The sequence below is a fragment of the Ranitomeya imitator genome, chromosome 3 (genome assembly GCF_032444005.1).
Source record: "Ranitomeya imitator isolate aRanImi1 chromosome 3, aRanImi1.pri, whole genome shotgun sequence".
In the NCBI taxonomy this organism is placed as follows: Eukaryota; Metazoa; Chordata; class Amphibia; order Anura; family Dendrobatidae; genus Ranitomeya; species Ranitomeya imitator.
In genome coordinates, this window is record NC_091284.1 from 374,767,785 (window position 1) to 374,793,359 (window position 25,575).

Sequence of the window (25,575 nt, forward strand, 5' to 3'; positions counted from 1 at the left end):
TTAGTGGCGTCCGTTAGTGCGGCATCGCTCGCACTCTTGTGCACTTATACTTCTTAAGGTTCTCTACACACCCAGTTGCGGTGTTACGCCAGCAAGGGTCTAATCGGGCTCCAATCCCTTCTGGGGTTAAGTCCGCTGACCACTTGCTCGCGCACTAGTGCGGTACTGCGGTCCTGTGGATTAACAGGATCGCTTTCTTCACGCTGGGTGAGGTTTAACCCACGCGTGTATCCTTTAGTGTACCGCCATATTGTCCGTCTTGCTAGCTGCAGGGTCTTTTACCTGCACGGTGGACCTCGGACTGCGAACGCACCTAGTTTCTTACCATCTATACATGGTGCGTTCCGCCAGTCCTTAACAACGGGTTTTCAAAAATAAATGCAATAAAATTTCTCAGAGAATACTACTTTCTTGCTTTACAAGGAATTTTCAGGGACAATTACCCTGCCTAGTCAAGGGGAAACAATAAAACATGCTAAAGGTCGCGCAGGTTACAAAGCACTCTCCACTCTCTGCCAAATTGTACAGTAATTGTCTTTACCACTAGCCTAATACTTGTCTGCACAGTCTATCAATTACAATATTTTATAAAAAAGGATGGGTGATTCTAAAAAAAACACTAAGTGATTCTCAAATATCCTAATGGTATAAAGCAAAATTTAAACTGGGTGAATCAAGCTTGCTATCTTTCATAAGAGTTGACCTCGGATGGTACCCTTTGAGTGGGTTTAACTGTGGCATGGTACCCCATTTCATTATGAGGAGTTTACAACCTTTCTTCAATGTTTGCAACACTCGCTATACAGCTCTGGCAAAAATTAAGAGACAACTGCAAAATGCTCAGTTTGTCTGATTTTTCTCTTTATAGGTATATTTTTGAGTAAAATTAAAATTTTTCATTTATTCTATAAACTACTGACAACTTGTATTAGGTGTCGAGTTCCCACAACTGCACAGGAGGAATCTCGAACCATGTCCTCTGCGGTCTCCAATTCTTCCCCAGCCACAGAGGAGTCTGCTCAGCAGAGAAGTCAGTCCCAGAGTCTGGCTGAAACTGATACTGTGCGTCTGGTTACTGCTGCCGTCCCAGGTTCAGCCATTGTAACCAGCAACCAGTAACCAACCAACTTGGTCCCTGGAGCGGCGAGTAGACGCTCCATGTACTAAGTCCTGCTTTTCGTCTACTGAGCATGCCTGTGGGACGACCTCTCATTTGAGGTCGGAGGTCACATGCTCAGGTCCTGTAGTGGCTCTGATTGGACCACTGGGAAGGCTGCATCTATAAAAAGTTTGCATAGCCACTCGGCCATGAGCTAGTATAAACTAGTATAAACCTAATATCATGTTTGTGTGTGTGTGTGTGTGTGTGGATGCGTGTATGTTATCTGGTGAAAGCTCCTAATGATCCCCTTCCCTAGTGCTGTTGTATGTGGTTGGGTGTTTGGAGCTGACTTGCGCCAGATAGTGCAATCCAGCACAAGAGCACGAAATACTGAGCCATTTCAGCAGCGTTCGCCAGTGTGGCGCCGTGCGCAATTAGTGTGCTTTCCAGGCCCTAGTTAGGGTAGTTAGTGGCATCCACCAGAGCGGCACTGCGTGCACCTTATGCACTAAGTCTATTAGCATTTAGTTTTCCCCTTGGACCGCAGATGTGGCATTGAGCGCTAGTGGGTCTAAAGGGACTCTAACCCTGTGTCCTTGGGGTAGAGTCCTGTGACCAAACACTAGCCTTCACTCTGCGGTATTGCGGCCCTGTTATGCAACAGGGTTCGCTTCCTTACTTACATGAAGCAAACCCATGTGTCTTCTCATTATGCCGCCATATACTGCCCATTATTACCACACAGCAGGTGTCATCACTGCCCCACTGGACCCCAGGCTGCAAACGCCCTTATAGCTTCCTTAATATTATTTGGTGCGTTCCGCCAGCCCTAACAACATGTCTCCAAATTTCCAAGCAATACATTTTGTATTTTTTTTCTGAAAAGGGGAAGTGGTCAAAATTTTAAAAAAACAGCTCTTTCAGACCTTAAATAATGCGAAGAAAACAAGTTCATAATCATTTAGAAACAATAATACTAATGTTTTAACTCAGGGAGAGTTCAGAAATCAATATTTTGTGGAATAACCATGATATTTAATCACAGCTTTCATGCGTCTTGGTATGCTTTCCACCAGTCTTTCACACTGCTCCTGGTACAAGAATATAAGCAGTTCTTCTTTCTTTGATGGCTTGTGACTATCCATTATCTTCTTGATTACATTCCAGAGGTTTTCAATGGGGTTCAGGTCTGTAGATTGGACTGCCCATGACAGGGTTTTGATGTGGCTGTCTCTTAATTTTTGCCAGAGCTGTAGATGTTCCTTACTTTAAATCCTAAAATCACCTCAATATGCATTTTTCAGCCTGTTGTCATTGCCTGATAGCATTTCCAACAAAAAAGGCTGAAAAATGAAAACCTTATAGAACTCTCTAATTGTAAGCCATTTACTTTAGTTAGTAAGGTAAAAACATAGAATGTGTGACATCTTGAAAGAAGTTCCCCTTTGGACCATCCTTTCCATAAAACCGTTAGGGTTAATTTAATGTAATAAATTTAATCTGGGAAGAAAAACTCTACAGCTAAACACACTTTTTTTCTGGAATGTAATGAGTGATACAAAATGTTCTATTTTCAAAATTGTGAAATATAAGTATTAGATTATTAGATATTTCATTACTGAGGAATTGTTCAACATCATCTATATAATGTAATAAGGTATAAACGTAAGAAGAAAATGCAAAGAACTAAGTCTTGGTTTCTGTTTTTACTAAGTATATGTAAATTATGATTAATTTGTATGGGAATAATAGGTCAACGGTAGGGATTATCTAATCTGCATAGAATCAAATTTGCGAAATTTATCAAACTTATCAGGGAAAGTCGACGTACATCGAAGTCATGCAATGAAAATTCAATGTCATTTATTATGCTCTTGGACGTTTACAGGTGCCAAAGCATAATACATTTAGAATAACCATAAATATGTATGACTACTAATCTCAGGGCTCACCTCTTAAACCAACTCCACACAATGCCGTCTGGTCTTCTAGGCCTCTTCTTTACCCTTTCCACTGTCACACATCTTTTTTGACCTGCTTCCCTCTGAAGATGAAATTCCATAGCAAGCAGGCCTCTGACATCCCAACGTATGCCACAAGACATTTCCCAGAGTGAAGCAGGTTGACGAGGATGTATGGAAAGCGATAAGAAGATGTGAGAAGTAGCGGATGGTGGGCAGTGAGTGCAGCAATACAGGTAAGCGATGAGGTGAGTATTCATTTTTTTACACCTTGTGTTGGCCTGCAGTAGTTCGGTCCTTAATATTTTAGTGACCGAGACAATTTTAACCTTAATGACCAGGCAAATGTTTTTAAAGTTTTGGGTTGATTTGTTTTGCATTTATTTGTGAAAATATCTGAATTTTGGTGAAAATTTTGAAAAATGTGCAATTTCCAAACTTTTAGTTTTTATACCCTGAAAATGGTTAGTCATGCTGAATAAAATAACTACTAGATAACACACATTTCTACTTTACATCTGCATCATTTTTTAAACATCATTTTATTTTGTTAGGATTTTAAAAGGGTTGAAAGCTGAGAAGCAATTTTTCATTTTTTCAAGACATATGCAAAACCTGTTTCTTTAGGGACCAATTCAGATTTAAATGGAATTTGAGGGGTCTATATTTAGGAAACTTGCTAAAATTGGTAGCGTTTTAAAAACTGTGCTTCTCTGATACTTTAAAATTATTGTCAGGAAATGTTTTATCCATTCAAAAGTGTAATGAAAAAACATTCCTCTAAATTGCTTACTTTAGCCCCATTTTTAACTTTCACAAGGAATAGTACAAAAAAAATGGACTTCAAAATGTGTTACCTAGTTTCTTTTGAGCATGATGATACCCTGTTTTGGAAACTACACTCCTCAGGGGTTTTATCCTTGGGTATAGGCAGCATGTTGAAACCACAGGTACTACACAAAATTTAATAACATTGAGTCGTTATATTGAACATTTTCCCTTTATTTCCAAGAAAATGTTGCATTATCCACAATAAGAGGAAACAAAAAAATGGACCCAAAAGTTTGTTACCTTCTTTCTTCAGAGTGTGGTGAAACCCCATATATATTTAAAAAGTACTATTTGGATGCAGGGATTGGAAGGGAAGAAGTGACATTTGGCGTTTGGAATGTAAATTTGGCTGTAATAGATTGTAAATTCTATGTGTCTCATTTGCAGGACCCCTGAAGTTCTAAAACAACAGAAACCTCCACAAGTGAACTCATTTTGGAAACTAGACCCATCAAGGAATTCATATAGTAGTATATTGAGTTTGTTGAACCCATAGGTGCTTCACTAAACTTTTAAAATGTAGATGTGAAAATGAAAATTATGTTTTTTCCTCAAAAATGTTGTGTTTGTCCCACATTTTTGTAATTTTCAAAATGGAAAATAGGATAAAACAGAAGCCATAATTTGTTATGAAATTTCTCCCGAACGTGACACTACCCTTTATGTCATCAAAAACTGCTGTTTGGTAGGATTCAGAAAGGCAAGAGCGCTGTTTGATTTTTGGAGCGTAAATTTGTTTGTAATAGATTGTGAAAGTCATGTGGCATTTGCAGAGTGCCTGACATGCCAAAATAGTAGAAACCCCCCCCCCCAAGAGTTTTGGAAACTAGACTTCTAAAGGAATTCTTCTAATGCTGTCCTGAACATCTTTAAAGTACAGATGATTCACAACACATTATAACACTTAGATGTGAAAAAAACTTCATTTGTTTCACTAAAAGACTGTTTAAACCCTTTCTGATATCGGGCATAAAGGTACGCCAATGTCGGACTCCCTTCCTTTAATGTGGGCTCCGGAATTGAGCCCACATCTTTCCCGGCACATGTCAGCTGTTTTGAAAAGCTGACATGTGCCTCTAACCGCCACGGGTTTAATTTTTGCACAATGACTTGGAGTTTTTTTTTTCACTTTCTATTCAAATTTTTCTGACACAGAATGAACAAGAGCCAGCAATTTTGTGCAACTTTTTTTGTGAGTTTTTTTATTTTTTTACATATTTTTATTATGTATTTTACTTTTCACTTAGTCCCACTATGGGACATGAATATTTTTATCTTTTATTGTTGGTCTCATGCATTGCAGTATTCATGTGCTGCAGTGCATTAGACCTCTCCTGCTTTTAGCAGAATCTTACAGGACACCGCACCCTGGGGTCATCAGCTGACCTTGGAGTACCATGGCAATGATCGACCTCATTGCGATCACGGGTGGTCGATCTTGTCAAAGAGGGTCTTTTAACCCCCTTTTAACTACTTACAGTGCCTTGCGAAATTATTTGGCCCCATTTAAACTGTTTTGGGTGGTTTTAACTCACATGATCAAGTGTCTTTGTGGATCTAGCACGTATTGTAAAAAGAAAATTCTGCCATGGTCACCACCAAACTTGAAACGTTTCCCCCCCTCCCATATACTAATGTGCCACAAGCAGGAAGTTGATATCGCTAACCGATCCCATTTTATTTAGGTGTATACATATAAATAGCCCACTCTGTATATAAAAATGAAAAAATCCCAGTTTTAATAATATATAAAATAATTTAATAGTGTAATAACCAACAAACTTCCACAAAAAAACACACATAGGGTTTGTACATACAATGTCTTTTTCAAGTGTATTTCATCACAGAAATCACCTGAAAAACCTGATCAGAAAATGCTCAAAGAATGAACATATGAATTCCTATGTAAATACAACTTGCTGTCCATATGTTCAAACTTTTCAATGTCTTTTAACTTCTTTTTTTTCTAATAATCCCCATGTGGATAAAAAAGTGACATGTTTTTTCAACATAATTAAAATCAATAGTGGGCGGTTTGATCCAGAGTGCCAAGAAGGTAGCCCCAAAGGAAGAGGGAAAGTGCAAAGTCCCCCCGCAGCTCCAGCCGAACACCTCCAATGGAGGATACAGACACAGACAAAAAATGAAAGCTCAGTCTAAGGAGCGCAGAAAGAAGACTCTGACACCAGGATAGGGTTATGCCACAACGCGTTTCAATGGAAATACCATCTTCATCAGGTAGACATTTGATGAAGACGGTATTGCTGTTGAAACGCGCTGTGGCTCAACCCTATCCTGGTGTCAGAGTCTTCTTTCTACGCTCCTTAGACTGAGCTTTCATTTTTTTTTTCTATGTTTTTTCAACAGGCATTCTTGGCTCAGAAGACACTTTTTACTTTACAAGGCAAGTCAAGGGGAAAACTCAAAAGACATCCGGAAGCCTTTTGGAGCATTTTACCATCGTTTTTGCTTAAAAAAACCTCTAGCCTTATCTTGTAATAAGTGTAATAAGTGTGTAAATAAACAGTAATAAAAAGTTGCATGTGTCACAAAATGGAAACAATAAAAACTATAGCTTGTCTCACAAAAAATGAGCCTTTGTACAGCTCCGCAGAAAATGGAAAACTTATGCCTCTTAGAATTTGGTGATACAAAAAAAATGATTTTTTTTCCAAGCCTGTAAAAAATAATAAAGCATAAATGAAACTATAAATTTGTTATAGCCATATTTGTATGGACTTATGGAATGAAGGTAACAATATGATTTTGCATCTCATAAAAGGTGTGTCAGAAAGGCCAGCTGCAATGCCAAGAGGCTATCACCAATTTTTCAAAAAGTATCACACTGCTATTCTGAAATGGATTTTCGTGATTCCTATCAGGTCTAGGAAATCCTTTCAATAATATGTGAAATTTATATTGTGAAAGCTGATATTTTAATGGGAAACACCCATATTGACCAATTTTGAATAAAGGTGAAATTAAGACAGTCATGTCACTGCTATATCTATATCTGCTATATCTATCTGATTTAGGCCTTATGCTCATGGCATGGACAAATGCTTGAGACAAAGTAAAGATCATTCAGCTCACTCCTAGTCGGTCCCAATGGAACTCGACTAACTGAAGCGGGGATCACATCTCTGCCAGATGCTGTGAAGAACACTTGCGAGTGAAGAGATCCAGCTTCAGTAGGTAGAATTCAAATGCTTTATTTTAATCCATTTAAAATAGTAACATGACTGCAATTTGCGTGCCCAGCCGGAATTACTGGAGGAAGAGTGCCGAATGAAGACATGAACGCGTTGTGTTCTTAGACTCAGTTTGAAACTCTTCATTCGCAAATGGACCCCGGGACTTCAGGAAAATGGCCGCGGGATGCCGCGCGTGCGCAGATGGCGATCTCGATGGCCATCTTCCTGAAGCCAAGTTTGCATCTCGGCTGCAGGAAAATGGCCGCCGCGATCTCCATCTGCGCACGTGCAGCATTCCGCGGCCATTTTCCTGAAGCTCCGGGAAGCCGAGAAGAACCATCTGCGCACGCGCGGCCTCACAAAGATGGCCGCGCCCACCGATAAACAGCTGAATAGCGCAGATCGCACTATTTTCCTTGAAGCTGCGCAGTGGATTTGCCACTTGGACATGTGCACACCACTACGCCACCAATGGAGATCTGGGGGAGAAACAGCGCTGTCACCACGCCCATATGACTTGACCAGCGTGAGTGACAGCCCAAAACGACGACTTTACAAAGGTATTTTGGCAGGATAGGTGGGGAATAAAGGCTCCAAAATACACTAATGTAAAGCCCAGCTCTGCCCCTATTTAACGCTATTTTTAGCTCTTCTTGAAAAAACGGGGTGACAGGTTCCCTTTAAAGGCTTTTAATTATTTAGGGTTTTTTCACTCTGTCTTGCATCATCCATTTGTTGGTTTCCAAGTATTCATGTTCTGACTTTCTTCTTTCGCCATCCACATTTACTATCTGTCACATGGGTGTGAGTAGTGGTGGTGGCCATATATTCTGTTGTTATGCTTTACTACCCTGATAGAAGGCTAATGCTTTTAGGTGATGTGACTTGACAAGTTCTGTTCACATGGCTTTTTCTTCTGCATGAGCCCTTACCTAGATGATGAGCAATAGAAAGTCATGGTTCAATTATTTTAAGATAAAATTGATACAAATGGAGACTTGGCAAAATATACCTAATTTAAACATGTAATGATTATTGCATTAGAATGTTTTGAAAATTTACTGTTCCGAAAGTTTTGTGGAATATTGATTGCAGGTAATTTAAATACAGTGCTAAATGGTTAACTGAGTTTCACTTTTTATATTTAGAGAACAAAATAAAGCAACTCGACTTCAAAACAACAAAAACTGCACGGGAATTGCGAGACGTAAATTAAAAAGCATCCATATTAATTATCTCTGCTGATCAATACAGTGTCTCAGTTTTAATCATCACTTCTTACTAGAATTTAATATCTTTGATAACTTTAATTATACTTCTACACTCCATTAATTAAACTGACATTAACTTATGCAAACTGTTTTATAAATATTTCAGTAGCATGTTTTACAGTTTATTACTTCAGAACATCTGATTAACACCTTGTCTGTTGAACAATGCCCAGTATGGCATAGATTTTATTTATATTTTTGTATGAGATACATATATATTTATTTATTTTATTCATACACATAGCATGTATTGCATTAAAATAAAGTACATAATGCAATTTTTTTTATTTTACAACCCTTGCTTCTGTTCCTTGAAAGATTAAAGGAGTTGTCCTATCTTAAAAAATCTTTAACCCAGTTGTAGTTTGCTATAAATTAACAAACCACTCTCTATTCACCATCCTTGAGTCTGGCACTGAGTCTCTGGAGCTGCACCCGGTGAGCGGTATTAGTTGCAGCAATTATGTCACATGAACAGTGCCACAGCCAATCAGTGAACTCAGCATCTCTGAGTAGGACAATCCGTCTACATGGGCAGTGATTCTGAGGTTATTGATTGGCTACAATATTCTCAAAGTGATGTCAGAGCCTCAGCCAACACCTGACATCGGGAGCACCATCAGAGAGTCAGAGCTGAGACTGGCACAGTGAGCAAAGAGCACTTTGTTATTGGGTAACAAACTGTAACAGGGGTTAAAATTTTTCTGAAATGGGACAACCTATTTAACTCTACTCTTATTATTCTAATGTAGTCTAATGTAGTAAAGTCCAAAATATGTATATGATATGGCCAAAGTAAAATTTACACATATAGAATGAAAAGCATTTATGTTCAATAAAATGTAAGGAGCGATGAATTGAATTTTTAAAATTTACAAAAAAATCATGTTTTTGAGAATGCATTTTTATTTGTAATTTGCTCCACACAAACTCACCAATATGGTGGTGAGCTATGGCGGCCATTTTGCTGAATCACTGAGGGCCAGGTGAACAGTTATAAAAAAATAATACTCACCTCACCACTGACCTGCTCTGCTGCCTCCTTAGCTCTGTGTTCATTTTATTTTCCTTTTCCCCCATTATGTGCATCCTCTTTGGCCTCTTTATTCCAGGCCAAGACTTCTGGCATAATTAGGCCTCTGACGTCCCTGCATGCTGTACCAGCAAGCCACACGTCATGATGTCACGATGTTATGATGCTCTTCACCGAGTGACAGTGCGGTGCACAGTGACGTCAAAGGCATAGACAAGCTGGAAGCCAGGACCTGGTGAAAAGTGGCTGAGTAGAATGAACATGACAGGGTAAGGGTAAAAGAGGATGACAGGACAGGTGAGCAGTGAGATGAGTATTAAAGGACAACCACTTCTCAATCACCATATTCCTCCACATAAAATAATTACAACCTATATTCACCTACGGTGCAGGCACTGTTTCAGCTTGTGGGATGTTTTTTGTCATGTTAGCTTTGCAACTAAATAGCAGTCACTAATGGACCGTTTCACTATCACTTCCTTTGGAGAAAATTGAAATCCAGGAGAGTTGAGGCTGCTGCTGCTCTCTGACTTCCTCCGAAGGAAGTCAAAGTAAATCGAACAGTTTGTTGCCACTGATTGGCTGCAGGGCTCATGTGACACAACAGCAGAACCAAATATGAGTACGGGATGTTACTCATTTGCAAAGTAGAATATGGTGATTAAGAAGGGTTTTCCCCATAGTGAACATCTCGTTTATTTTATTTTTTTACATCCTAGATTCACTATTGTGTGAGGTGTACAGTGACCCCAGTGCATAACATGGAACATTCAATTTACAACAAGTTACTGCATGATTTCCCAAATTTACAGCTTGGAACATCCACTCATTTCTAAATGTTAAGATTGTAATTAAGTTGGACATGCCTTACAAGCAAGGATTCAATATTTCTGTGTTCCTCCAGTGATAACATGTATTAAAAATAGTGTGGAAAAGTGTTAGCCAGAAAAATCTGCGTGATGATAAATCATTTTGTGTCAAAAATGGCAAAAGTAATATAGGAATGATAAATTCATTGACTAACCAAAACTGAATATTTACAAGCTTTTAGTGCACAGACTCTCCTTGATTAGGCACATTTTCTAAACTTTGGAAGCTGCCAAATAATTATATTACTACTTTTGTCTTTTATGACATAAGAGTTATTTCCTTAAAGTGAATCTCATTTTTCTAGTCAATTCCCAAATAAGATCCTATAGTGTAAATTGTATGTCACTGTTCTCAAGATTCTCTTTATTCATCCTTCATTAATGTCTCTATTGCTAGGAAAAAAGTGGCTATTCATTTCATATTCAGTTCCTATCATTCTGAAACTTGAAAACAGGAATTTCTTTTAGTTGATAAGATAGAGGATAAAAGAATAAGTATCTTCTGAAATATGAAAATAAATCTATAGCACTCTGATACTCTCTTGGTGTATTTATTAGTTAGTTATAAAAGCATAAACAGACTTTCTGAGAATTTCTCAGAATGAATTAAAAAAAATAAAACATAGTTAAATATCTTGAAAAAAGGCGTAATCTTTCTTATATTCTAATATTGGACCAAGAGGACAGAAAAATAACATTTCTGAAAAATTTTCTGTGTGTTCAGTTAATGTCTTCTCATCAATTACAATAATCAATACCATTTATTTTATGCGTAAGGTAAAAAATAAATCTAATCTTCTTTTAAATCCTGATCTGGATTTTGCTATCTCTACCATTTATATTTAAGCAGTCCCAAATCTCACTGCAATCATTTTCCCAAACACTGTAAATAGTAGGAGTTCCACTTCTTCAATTTGTACAATTTAGTCCATGCCAAAGTTCTTGGAATGAAAAGCTCTTGGGTTATTTCTTTATATTTTTGTAAATATGTATGAGATTTCCTCTAAACTAAAGTGTTTTTAATTTTGAAAATGAAGATAATTTCCTTTCCTCCAAATGCATTTTCTTAATTGCATACATTTAATTTTATCTTAGTCTATCTTTGTCCTTACACAGTATGGCACCAAAATTGATACTACAGAGTGGGCCATTTATATGGATTCACCTCAATAAAATGGGAATGGTTGGTGAAATCAACTTCCTGTTTTTGGCACATTAGTATATAAGAGGGGGAAAACTTTTCAAGATGGGTGGTGACTATGGCAGCCATTTTGAAGTTGGCCATTTTGGATCCAACTTAATTTTTTCCAATAGGAAAAAGGTCATGTGATGCATCAAAGCGGGGCAGCTGAGGGGATTCTAATGGTGGTTTTCTGCTGTATGGTCAGATAGCGCTTGTGTGTTTTTGTAATTACATTTTAAAAGTAGTCATATACTTGTAAATAACTCAAGAAAGAATAAAGTTATGTTAAAACCAAGTATACCATTGTTTTTCTTGTGAAATTCTCAATAAGTTTGATGTGTTACAAGACCCTCTTCCCATCAGAAATAATTAAATTGGATCCAAAAATAGCCAACTTCAAAATGGCTGCCATGGTCACCACCCATCTTGAAAAGTTTTCCCCCTTTCATATACTAATTTGCCAAAAACAGGAAGTTGATATCACCAACCATTCCCATTTTACTTAGGTATATCCATATAAATGACTCACTCTGTATTTTAAAGGGACTCTGTCACCTGAATTTGGCGGGACTGGTTTTGGGTCATATGGGCGGAGTTTTCGGGTGTTTGATTCACCCTTTCTTTACCCGCTGGCTGCATGCTGGCTGCAATATTGGATTGAAGTTCATTCTCTGTCCTCCATAGTACACGCCTGCGCAAAGCAATCTTGCCTTGTGCAGGCGTGTACTACGGAGGACAGAAAATGAACTTCAATCCAATATTGCAGCCAGCATGCAGCCAGCGGGTAAGGAAAGGGTGAATCAAACACCCGAAAACTCCGCCCATATGACCCAAAAGCAGTCCCGCCAAATTAAGGTGACAGGTTCCCTTTAAATTTCTTTTTCTGACACCATGAAATTATATATATATGTTTTTGATTCTACTGCTTGGCATTGAGTGTTAGGACTGGCGGAATGCACCAAATAATCATGTTAGAGAATATAAGGTGCATTCGCAGTCCGGGGTCCACCGTGCAGAGATGACACCTGCTGCTGAGAAATGGCGGATAAACATTTGCTCACACGTGGGTTAGACCTCACCCAGTGTGAATAGAAGTGAACTCTGCTGCTTCACAGAGTTGCCATAAATTCGCTGCACCCTGTTAGCAGTCACAGGGTGCAGCTGAAAGACACTAGTGGGATCCCTATGAATCACCCCCACTAAACTGGTGATTGGACTCGCTCTGACCCTCGGTGGCTTTTGAGCCCACACCTGAGGGAGCCCTGAGTCAGATGCTGAGTCCAAGCGGGAGTTCCCACCCTACACTGACCGGTTGTCAGGAAAGCGCACTGAATGCGCATTGTGCCATATAAGCTGCAATGTGTGCTAAGTGTTGCGCTAGGTAGCTTCCGCCATTAGCGAGCAGTCATCAACACAACGAATGGGATGATTAAGGAGCTTTCATCCATCGACATACATCCATCTACACACACATGTTATCACGTTTATACTAGCGCAGTGCCGAGCAGCCATGCAAACCTTTTATAGAAGTAGCGTTCCAGGACCTTTCAGATTGTCCAATAGGAGCCACAACAGGACCTGAGCATGTGACCGCCAACCTCCAATGGGAGGTTGTCCCGTGGGCATGCTCAGTATGGGAAAAGCTGGACTTAGTTTTGCTCGCTGCTGACCAGTGCTGACTACAAAGGCAGAGCCTGGAACAGCAGCAGTAACCAGTCACCCAGTATCAGCTTGAGCCAGATGCTGGGATCTATGTCTCTGCTGAGCAGGTTCCAGTGCAGCTGGAGGAGAATGGGAGACCGCAGTAGACATGGTTCGAGATTACCCTTGTGTAGTGGCGGGAACTCAACACCTAAAGTTGAGTGCTACCATTTAGCTCACTTTTGACCAATAAACTGAAGTTCTTGAACAAAGAATTCTTGATCCATTACATAGCAATTTGCTACACCACTCCCAATTGTATTCCAATTTGGAATATGTAAGGGCTTGTGTACAAGCTGTGCTTTTACAGCATTTTTAAGAAAACACAGATTTTTTCAATAGAAGCAAAGAGAATGAGATTTCTAAAATCTAATTTACATGCTGCTTAATTTTTTCTTGCAGATTTGAAATACAGTTGTGGCCAAAAGTATTGACACCCCTGCAATTCTGTCAGATAATACTCTGTTTCTTCCTGAGAATGATTGCAAACACAAATTCTTTGTTATTATTATCTTCATTTAATTCGTCTTAAATGAAAAAACACAAAAAGAATTGTCCTAAAGCCAAATTGGATATAATTCCACACCAAACATCAAAAAGGGGGTGGACAAAAGTATTGACATTGATCGAAAAATCATGCGATGCTTCTCTAATTTGTGTAATTAACAGCACCTGTAACTTACCTGTGGCAACTAACAGGTGTTGGCAATAACATGGATTAAAGTTGACTCAACCTCTGTCCTGTGTCCTTGTGTATACCACATTGAGCATGGAGAAAAGAAAGAAGACCAAAGAACTGTCTCAGGACTTGAGAAACCAAATTGTGAGGAAGCATGAGCAATCTCAAGGCTACATGTCCATCTCCAAAGACCTGAATGTTCCTGTGTCTACTGTGCGCAGTGTCATCAAGAAGTTTAAAGCCCATGGCGCTTTGGCTAACCTCCCTAGATGTGGACGGAAAATAAAAATTGACAAGAGATTTCAACGCAAGATTGTGCGGATGTTGGATAAAGAACCTCGACTAATATCCAAACAAGTTCAAGCTGCCCTGCAGTCCGAGGTTACAACAGTGTCAACCCATACTATCCGTCGGCATCTGAATGAAAAGTGACTGTATGGTAGGAGACCCCGGAAGACCCCACTTCTTACCCCGAGACATAAAAAAACCTGGCTAGAGTTTGCCAAAAATTACCTGAAAAAGCCTAAAACGTTTTGGAAGAATGTTCTCTGGTCAGATGAGACAAAAGTAGAGCTTTTTGGGCAAAGGCATCAACATAGAGTTTACAGGAGAAAAAAGAGGCATTCAAAGAAAAGAACACGGTCCCTACAGTCAAACATGGTGGAGGTTCCCTGATGTTTTGGGGTTGCTTTGCTGCCTCTGGCACTGGACTGCTTGACCATGTGCATGGCATTATGAAGTCTGAAGACTACCAACAAATTTTGCAGCATAATGTAGGGCCCAGTGTGAGAAAGCTGGGTCTCCCTCATAGGTCTTGGGTTTTCCAGCAGGACAATGACCCAAAACACACTTCAAAAAGCACTAGAAAATGGTTTGAGAGAAAGCACTGGAGACTTCTAAGGTGGCCAGCAAGGAGTCCAGACCTGAATCCCATAGAACACCTGTGGAGAGATCTAAAAATGGCAGTTTGGAGAAGGCACCCTTCAAATATCAGGGACCTGGAGCAGTTTGCCAAAGAAGAATGATCTAAAATTCCAGCAGAGCATTGTAAGAAACTCATTGATGGTTACCGGAAGCGGTTGGTCGCAGTTATTTTGGCTAAGGGTTGTGCAACCAAGTATTAGGCTGAGGGTGCTAATACTTTCGTCTGGCCCATTTTTGGAGTTTTGTGTGAAATGATCAATGTTTTGCTTTTTACTTCATTCTCTTTTGTGTTTTTTCATTTAAGACAAATTAAATGAAGATAATAATACCAAAGAATTTGTGATTGCAATCATTTTCAGGAAGAAACTGAGTATTATCTGACAGAATTGCAGGGGTGTCAATACTTTTGGCCACAACTGTAGTAAAGCATTTTATTTTCAAATCTGCAGCATTTCAATTGCTTTACCTTTTTTACAGTGTTTTTCAACCTTTCAAATGAATGGGAAAAACATTGGTAAAAATGTAACCATAAAATATGCAAGAAATATGTCAAAATATGAGTATTTTACACAGCATTTTTCCTGCCAACATGTGGTTTTTTGCTGCAAAAATCTGCTGCAAAAACTGCTCATAGCCTGAACTGTACAACTTCTTTTTGACTTCCGGCTTGATTAAATGAAAATACCCGTAACACTCTGAGTCATAAAAGGTCTCTGTCTAAATGACACTTTAGAAAGAGGTAATTATTAATACATAGTAAGGCAAATAATGACACATTTTTATGACTTTCAGGGTGCTTTTTTCTTTTCATTTTTCAGCCCAGTGCTTGCACAGCTTTTTAGACTAGTTTTTAGCGATGCACTGTCTGGAAACAAACTATTTATTGCCTTCTTGGTTTAATTTGCATGCAACATTTTCATCGTAACTAGACAGCACAAGATTACCCAATGTGGTTATTAAAAGCAAGCCATCAGGATTGAGTTTAGAACAGAGAAGAAGCAAAAAGGACTCAAACTACGCTTTTCCTGATCTTTGCATGCTATCAATCAGATTTAAAAGGATGAATTCAAATACTGAAAAATCATTGCCAAATCCACTTCTTGAGCCAAGACCATGTTGATATTCACCACAGATATGTACCAAGTTATGTTTTCTGTAGTTTACAAAACTCTGCAAGAGAATTGTCTATTTGCTATTATGCTATTGTTTAAGAAGCCTTCTTTAGTCAGTTATGATAACTTGGAAAACTTTCCTTGTTTATTATGATTTTTTTCTAAATATTAACAAAATGACACAGACTTTTCAATTTGTTCGGATCATGGAATAAGACCATTTATTTTTAAATGTGAAAAAAAATAAAGACAAATTTTGTACACAGGAATTGCTTTTCCATTCCGTTTTATCTCATTATGAGAGAATCGGTAACTAAAATTACAATTGTAACATTGACTGTTTTTACCATGTAGGGTTATGACCACAGCTGGGAACTTTCTAAAAAAGTTGACCTTGAGATAATGCCATTTAAATACTACAAATACTAAGTAGCAAAAAACTGGAAACTTAATGGTGTTTTGTGTTTTTAAAAATTTGATCACTGATCAGCACCTTTAACTGCTTGAAAGGGCTGTGGTGCCCACAAAAGTTGGACTCACACTGTTCTGATATTGATTGCTATATTAAGGTTCGACCATTATATGTAATATACCATTAAGCACTTTTAAGATACTACAATGTTGTGCCCCAAAATATGCTTCATCTACACCAGTGTTTCACAAACTCCAGTCCTCACGGACCCCACGGGTCATGTTTTCAGGATTTCCTTAGTATTGCGCATGCAGTGGAAGTGTCATCAAGGCATCAGGAATTGTCTCACTTGTGCAACACTATGGAAATCCTGAAAACATGACCTGTGGGGTCCGTGAGGACTGGAGTTTGGGAAACACTGATCTACACTACCTTCACAAAGTCAGCTCTATTACACGTGTGTTAAGAGATAAAGCAACTGCCTATTAAATTATACTATTCAGAGAAATAATAGTTTAAAAGAATATACCATATTTTCCAGCATATGAGACGACCTTTTAACCCCTGAAAATCTTCTTAAAAGTTGGGGGTTGTCTTATACGCCGAGTGTTGACTTATAGGGTGGGTGCAGACCAATGTGCATATGGTGGGGGAGGGTCCCTATGATGAAGAGAGGGGGCATCTCACAGGGAAGGTGTAAGTGGAGTATCCCCCTATTACCTCATTGTGACAGCGATGCTCTCTGCGGGTCCCTGTACTGGGGGCGGCAGCAGCTCCTCTTTGTGCAGCGTGGGGGCTCTGTGCTGGGGGGCAGTGGCGGCGGCTCTTTGTGCAGCATTGGGGCTCTGCCGGCATTTCCTCATAGTCCGGCAGTTCCATTGCTGCTGAAACTGAGCATGCACTGCCCCAGTGGCCATTTTCCCAGAGAACATCGCATCGCAAATATGGAGCTGCCAGTGCCTCCGGGCTTTGAGGAAATGCTGGCAGAGCCCTGACACTGCACAAAGAGGTACCGCCACCCCCAAGCACAGAGCCCCCACACTGCTGAAAGAGAAGCCTCCACCGCTGCCACCCCCCAGCACAGAGATTTGCAGAGAGCATCACTGCCACAATGAGGTAATAGGAGGTTACTCCACTTACACCTTCCCTGTGAGGTGCCCCCTCCCTTCATCATCAGGACCACTCCCCTGCACCATATGCAGATTGGTCCGCACCCACCCTGTAAGATGACACATGGCATATAAGAAGACCTCCTACTTTTAAGATTTTATATTTTAACTGGAAAAGTTGGGGGGTATCTTATACGCCCAGTTGTCTTATACGCCAGAAAATACGGTACTCGTTAAATATAAGTGACATTTTCAGTATAATATCCAGATTAGAAAATATAATTTCTAATAATAATTTTGTTGATATGATATGTAACAAAAAATTACTAAAGATGGCTTCCCTTTAATAAAATGAGATCGATATGACAGGTGTCTATATGATAAGACTGGGGCAACAATTTAAGGAGCTCATGTATAAAGTAGTACAATCAACAAGAATAGTTGTTATCCATATAAATCAAGCCTTCATGCTTTTGTGTATGATAAAATAAGATAATTATTGGATATAAATATTTTTGGGATAATTTCAAATATGGGGCCCCATAATATAATTGTAATTCAGCCGAAAACCCTGAGTCTCCTGGTCAAACTCTTAGAGTTCCAAGATATGGTCATAACAAAAGTAATTACTTATGGTAATAAAGACAAGTCAACAAATAGTAGACAAACATGCCTGTCAGAGGTTGTCTGAAAATCTGATTGCAGCTGAGGTAGAGTCAACTAACAACAGGACTGAGTTCATAATCAATGATCATAAACATAAACCTGATTGAGAGACTAAAGTTTCAATTCACTACTTGAAAGCAGTACTTGCATATGTATTTTACTAGACGTAATCAATAATCAATAGATTATGCATACATGAATTGAATACAAGACAACAAAAATCACATTACCTATAAATACATTCCGAATTCTAAATACTATTTACATCACTACTAAGAGTAAGGTCAAGTTACCTAATGTTGTCTCTAGCATTATTATTAGAACAAGCAAATGCATTTTTAGGATATATATTAACGTACACTTTCATCTTGGAACCACTATAAAGAAATTATTTGGCAGTTGTCAAATCTATAAAACAAACATGTTCCAAAGGGTCAACTGGGATGTATGAATTTTGATTATTTCTATTATTTTTTTATGTTATCTCTTATTTGACTAGTTCCAATTCTTTTAACTTTTATTTAACTAGGTATAATTCACATATGTAAAGCTCGGGTCAGTATAAACATAGATCCAAGTTCGTTGTATAGTTAAAGGTAAACTATCATTGATTCATGCTGCCCGAAACACGGACATCAAGAATGACTCCACGGCTGTACGACTTTAGCCAGGTAAGTTTACTATGAAATATTGCAGCATTTTAGTGTAAGCATACTTTGAAAAGCTAGCCAGAAAACTATAGGCAGAAACATGACTAGTTCGAGGCAGATCACCGGTCGGCTTCTACTTGTCCCACTTGAGTTGACTGATAGATCTCTCACTGTGTGTACACAATAGGAGATCAATAAGTCAAAAACAATTGTACAGGAAGAAGCTAACCAGGGATCATTTTCTTCGATAAGTTACCTGATACGAATAGCCCCTAGATGGCTTTTCAAAGTGTGTTTTGTCTGATTTGTCAAAGCATTTCAGAAGAAAATATACCTTGTTGCAATTATTTAGCCGGGCTCTGGTTCATGCTGCCTATGAATGATGCAACATGAAATGATAACAGGTTTCCTTTAAAAGATGCAATTTTGTCTGCATTCAGTCACCCGTAGAGAGAGCTAAGGAGTTTACTGAATACTGTGCTCACATTGTACTCAATGATAAAACAGTATGCATTATGCTCCCTCTGCTGATCAGCTCATGCAGTTCAACCCAGATTATAGATGTTAAATCTTTAAAATTTATCAAGTTTCAACCGCTTTAATGATAAAAGAAATTCATCCATACAGAATGTGAAATCAAGAAACAATTTTAACAAACAATGTTAACAGCTATGGAGAACTAAACATTCCCTATGCTTGCCTTGCAGTTCAATCAGCAGACTAATGGTTATATATATATATATATATCTATATATATATAGATATATATATATATATATATCTGACAAGTCGCATGTCTAATAATAATATAATGTAAAATACCTTGCCAAAATGCACAAACTAGTTAAAAGTAGTAATTTCGTACATTATACTGTTGAATTGCTAAATCTTCAATTCACCAATATTTCCAAATATTTTCTTAAGTGGTTCTAAGATGAACACTAGCAATAGGCATATCATTAGGATCTACTAGATAACTTTTCAATACTTTAGTTTTTAAACATGAAATTCCAAGTTTTTAAAAATGCGTGAAACGAGGTATAACAGGCATGTACATACCCGATCAATTAAGTAAGCAAGAAACATTCTACTGCTGACTGGCAAGGTTGGCACTTCACCTACCTGCCTATTTGGCTGGGCACAATGAGAAGGGGCATATTTTTCTACATTCTAAAACCCTGCAGGCTGAATTTTCTCACATATTCGAAAGAACAGTATTTAGGAATTTACAAAAATAAGGCCATAATACTAGAAAGCAACAGTACAATATACAGTATATAGAAAAGGCATAACTACCAATTAAGGGAGAGGTAGTTTAACAGTGGGTGCTTTATCTAACAACATTTTCCATCCAGCTTGCACAATGCAGTTTAATTGTCCAACATAATAAGGCAGTCATTGTCGGTTTAATTGTAATAACATTACTATGGTAATACCAGATTTAGCTGCAAAGTACACAAGATATCTTGGCATCAGACAAAAATATGCTACAGAACAACATGCCCCTGCTTGTATGCCCTATCATAGCTGCCTCTAAGTGATGTTAATGGACATATAATGATGCAAAGTATTATTAATCGCCACATCTATACAAAGCAGATGTATTCGGTAGTAAATAATCAGTTTTACAAGCTAATTTAACTTTATAGACGATAAATCAACTACCAAAGTTTAACATTCACTTGTAATTTGTCTCATGTAATAGAATCACATTTAACACAATTAAGTATTAATCAAGCAAATCTATAGAGACTGTAAACTGAGTTTTACCTGTACAGCTACCTTCCTTTTCTTCAAAGCCAGCACTACAAGTACATTTTCCAATAGGGACCAGCCATTCCCCCTCTGCACTGCAATGCATCCTGGGTGGGTTATCCAAGTCTATTTCAGAATTATTTACGCAAGTCCCCCTAACTTCCACTAGAGTCGAGAAGGCGGCCTCTGCCACTGTGTCCGGAAAGACGGCGAGGTTTTGCACCGTAGAGAGGCATTTTTTATAATAGACACGCACAGAGACTAGGGCAACACAGGCCCCTACATCCTGAAATCCCAAATGGAAGCCTCTCTTGTTTAGATGCCCAATCTCTCTGACTTCTGTATTCAACTTCATTTTGCGTTCTCCCAGATCCCCTTGGGTGAAACTCTCATCGGCTGCTATGGTATCAATTTTAACATATTTGCTCTCCTTGATGTTTTTGCCCAGATCATAATCAGATTCAATGTAATAAAGATTAAATGTCTCCTTGCATGTCCCCACTACTCCAGGAATGCTGTTACAGTCCCTTAGAGTAAACTTCAGCTCAATAAAAATCCTTTGTCCGTTACGTCTTAAGATCCAGCCGGTCTGCAGCCAGTTGTTCTGACTGGGCTCCATTACGTTACATACTTGATAGGTACGAATCGGTTTGTAATTCTCATCGACACCACTAATTTCTTCCCACTAGGGTAAAAATAAGAAAAAAAAGACAACGTGTTAATTGCATTTTTATCCTTTTCTATGTCAGTACAGAATAACCTTATTTATAATTGATAGGTTTACAATAGATTCCAAATTTTGTTCGAATTATCATCTAACGGCATTAGATCTTAGTGAAATCACTTACAGTACATCATCCGTCAACAGTATGAAACACTGATGACTCATAAGGTCATTACAGGAAGCATAAATTATCAGCCAGTGTGCTAAGGATTAGCATTTCATTTCATACTGTGTAAGGGCAAGCTTTCATTTCTGTTTAAATCATGGCTATAGCAAAGACTGCATGACAAATACCCTAACATTTTACTCTTTTAATCGAAAAGTCTCACAGTTCTAAAATAAATAAAATTGTTTAATGATCAAGAAGGATTTCTTCATATCTAAAGACCTACTCCTCTCTGAGTTAACTTTTTTCAATGATCCTCAACGAAGGCTATTTATAAAAATCTCTTCACATTATAACACATAGCAATTCCAGAAAATCTGTTTTATGGAGGCAATATGCTTCTTTAATTTTACGGTTTCATACAAAATGGAGAGGGCAGTACTTATGCATTAGGATAACAAAATATACTGTACATTCCTTAAGGTACCGTCACACTTAGCGACGCTGCAGCGATACCGACAACGATCCGGATCGCTGCAGCATCGCTGTTTGGTCGCTGGAGAGCTGTCACACAGACAGCTCTCCGGCGACCAACGATGCCGGTAACCAGGGTAAACATCGGGTTACTAAGCACAGGGCCGCGCTTAGTAACCCGATGTTTACCCTGGTTACCATCGTTAAAGTAAAAAAAACAAACGCTACATACTTACCTACCGCTGTCTGTCCTCGGCGCTGTGCTTCTCTGCTCTGGCTGTGAGCACCGGGCAGCCGGAAAGCAGAGCAGTGACGTCACCGCTCTGCTTTCCGGCCGCTGTGCTCACAGCCAGAGCAGAGAAGCAGAGCGCCGAGGACAGACAGTGGTAGGTAAGTATGTAGCGTTTGTTTTTTTTACTTTAACAATGGTAACCAGGGTAAACATCGGGTTACTAAGCGCGGCCCTGTGCTTAGTAACCCGATGTTTACCCTGGTTACCAGCGAAGACATCGCTGAATCGGTGTCACACATGCCGATTCAGCGATGTCTGCGGGGAGTCCAGCGACGAAACAAAGTTCTGGACTTTCTTCCCCGACCAGTGACAGCACAGCAGGGGCCTGATCGCTGCTGCCTGTCACACTGGACGATATCGCTAGCCAGGACGCTGCAACGTCACGGATCGCTAGCGATATCGTCTAGTGTGACGGTACCTTTACCTGTTGAAGTACTTGGCACTCCAATGCCGCCACTCTGCTGTTCCCTGCAGATCATTGTGGGCATGGTAGAGTCTACAACAAGTGACCAATTCAGCCAATCACAGGACTTCATCACTAAGCCCAATGCTTGGCTATAGTGATCATGAAGTGACATATCTACGGGACACAAAGGAGAGGTGGCATTGAAGCAGCAGATGCTCCAGCAGATAAGCAATCTTTATTTTTACAAAACGGCATTCTCTCAATGTTACAGATGGTGAAACTGTCTTACAAAATAGAGTATATAGCAAGGGTAAACACAACAGCTCAGTAGAAAAAAACCCTATTTAAAATTTAACCTTTAGTGTGTATAATAAAATAGAAACACATCTAGATATCCCCTAAATAGAAAAATACCTTGAATGTATTGGGCTGTAAAATACTAGAAATTCTCTAGTCTCTTTATATTGCTAACATAATGCCAGTCTAACTAATACCCACCTCTGCTGGTAAGATAAAGTAGATGCAAAGGTAAGCCCATTATTATACCTCACAAGGAAAACCAAAAAACTGCACCAAAAACTGTTCCCCTTATTGAAAGCGAGTCATTATATGTATTGGTATATGAGTGGCTAAGTTTGTCTGACTATCCCCTCTTCTCCACATTTACATATTTTGATTTTCTGCTGGTTAAATATATTTAATAACTGTGCATATATTATCTTAGCATTTCATTATATGGCTAATTCAGGCCATCTGGCCCTATGTTTCTGAATAAAGTCTTACAGGGTGCAGTATGAGATAAGGGACAGCCGACGGACGAGCAGGGGCGCCATTCTCGTTTTCTTAGGGTGCCAACCTCCGCACCTAGGTAGGCATCCAGGTAGATTGGTATCTAGGGGCAGATCACTCATTTCTGCACATCGGCAGAGTGAGACTTGCTATATGTAAGCACAATTGTATCACTTTCTATAAGGGTAACTGCTTTTGGTGCAATATTTTGGTTTTCCATGTGAGATATAATAATGGGCTTACTTTTGCATCTACTTTATAATACTAGCACAGGTGGCTATTAGTTAGATTGGCATTATGCTAGCGATATAAAGAGACTAGAGATTATTTAGTATTTTACAGCCCATTACATTCAAGGCATTTTTCTATTTAGGGGATATCTAGATGCTGTGCTTCTACTTCATTATACGCATTAAAGGTTATATTTTAAATAGGGTTTTTTCTAGTGAGCTGATGGTGAAACTGGACAACCCCTTTAAAGGAAGTATTTTCCTACAGACAACCCCATCTATGTGTCCTAGTACCCCATCAAACAGTTGATTTTACAAATGTGATTTTAGGCTGCCTAGTAGTACATACATTATTGACAGTGGTTGACATCATAAGACAAACGCTTCAATGTTGACCAATATTGATATGCTAACTTCTTGGTCTACATCTTACAAAGTGTACATTTTTTGTAACCTTCTCACAAAGAAATAAAAAAGAGCCACCTACTATGAGGTCAAAATCCTTTCCACAATAAAAAAAACTATCTTCTTTTATACTGATCCAGTCCCTATCCAGTTTTCTATAAAATGTTCTCCCTAGAGAATACCTCCTACTGATCTCTTTGTATACCTTGGAGGCATCTCAAAGTATTTGTCATAACCTTCCGACTGCTTAGACTATAAAAAGAAGCTTATCCTGAGAGGAAGAGATTCAAGAGCAGCTCAGGTTCAACCGGGTTAATGGTTACAAGTACAAGCAGAGCTGCACGTATTGACTGAACTCAATGCAACCAGGAAATTTACCTCTACACATTTTGACTTGTGGTTGTTCTTTGAAATTAGGCTCAACTATACATTTTAAAATATAATTTTTAATTACTCTATAAATCATGATACAAATGTAGATATAACTCTGCAGAGATAATTGAAAAAACATCATGCAAGAGAAGGTGAAAATATTCTAAAATGTTTTAAAAAATACTGTATACTGTAAAATTACCTTATAATTATACACCAAGGGATCTCATGTATCAATATAACTCCAAAATTCACTATAGCACATCAACCTCTATTGTGTATAACTCAATGAGGTAAGGAGAATTTCTTTCAAATATAAATACCTTAGTCTGACAGATGATGGGCCCAAAACAAAAAAAAACTTTTTAAGAACTGTATCCACAGAAAAAGGTTCAATTGCTATTTTATAATCAGATACATCCCATAATGGCCCTTATTAGATACATCCCACAAAAGCCCATTTTAATACAAATCTCAAAGCTGCATTTTGTATCCCGTACACTACAGCTAAAACATCATAGGATTAGTCCAGATGTGGCAACTGCATTTCTCACACTAATTTTACTGCAAATCCATTGCAAATTCAGAGTTAATTGTGAGAAAAATCTATACGCATTGTATGCAGACTTTGTTACAGGTCTGGCTGAGAATTTTCCCAAAACTTCCCCTGGTGCATTGCACAGAGAAAATCCACAGAGAAAATCTGCAGGTTTTTCGTAAGTTATTGAACATGCTTCACATATGAAAATTTACATCATGCTTATACTTCCATGATGGTTTTATGCCATTAGGATAGTTGAAACTCCATATGCATTGTACTGAAAATTGCTGTGGATTTCTAATGTGCAGATTCCACACTGTCAATTCCATGGCAATTCCAGCACATAATTTTAGCAGAAAATCGATGTCTGTTCATGTTTCTATATTTTCAAGAAGATCTAACCAGAAATAGTGCCACTCCAAGTTAATAGAAATAAAGGAATGGTCAAATGAGTAAAATGTCCTTTCTAAATTTCTAGCTTTACACCCTAATCACTTTTGTAATGAGCTTTATTATACAATATCATACACTTCTCACTATCCTGCTATCCCCTAAATGAGTTTTTTTTACTTCACTTATTTTTATTTGAGAGTCTGAAATGGGGTATCACAGGAGGCTGGGGCAGAACTCACTTTTCTGCAGCATCTTAATGTCCATTCTAGAGCAGGACATTAACTCACTACAGTTTCTTGCATCACCACTAGTGTTGAGTAGGGTTGAGCGACCTTCACTTTTATAGGATCGGGTCGGGTTTCACGAAACCCGACTTTTGGAAAAGTCGGGT

At 38.6% G+C, this 25,575-nt stretch overlaps 1 protein-coding gene across 1 annotated transcript in view; it reads right to left on the reverse strand.

Moving 5' to 3' along the window:
• The window catches only part of EPHA10 (EPH receptor A10), a 1,463,996-nt gene that overhangs the window by 1,262,812 nt on the left and 175,609 nt on the right, over positions 1 to 25,575 (reverse strand). The window contains exon 3 of the mRNA XM_069756914.1: positions 20,468 to 21,137. Within this exon, the coding sequence (XP_069613015.1) occupies positions 20,468 to 21,137 (670 nt within the window). The remainder of the gene's footprint in view (positions 1 to 20,467; positions 21,138 to 25,575) is intronic.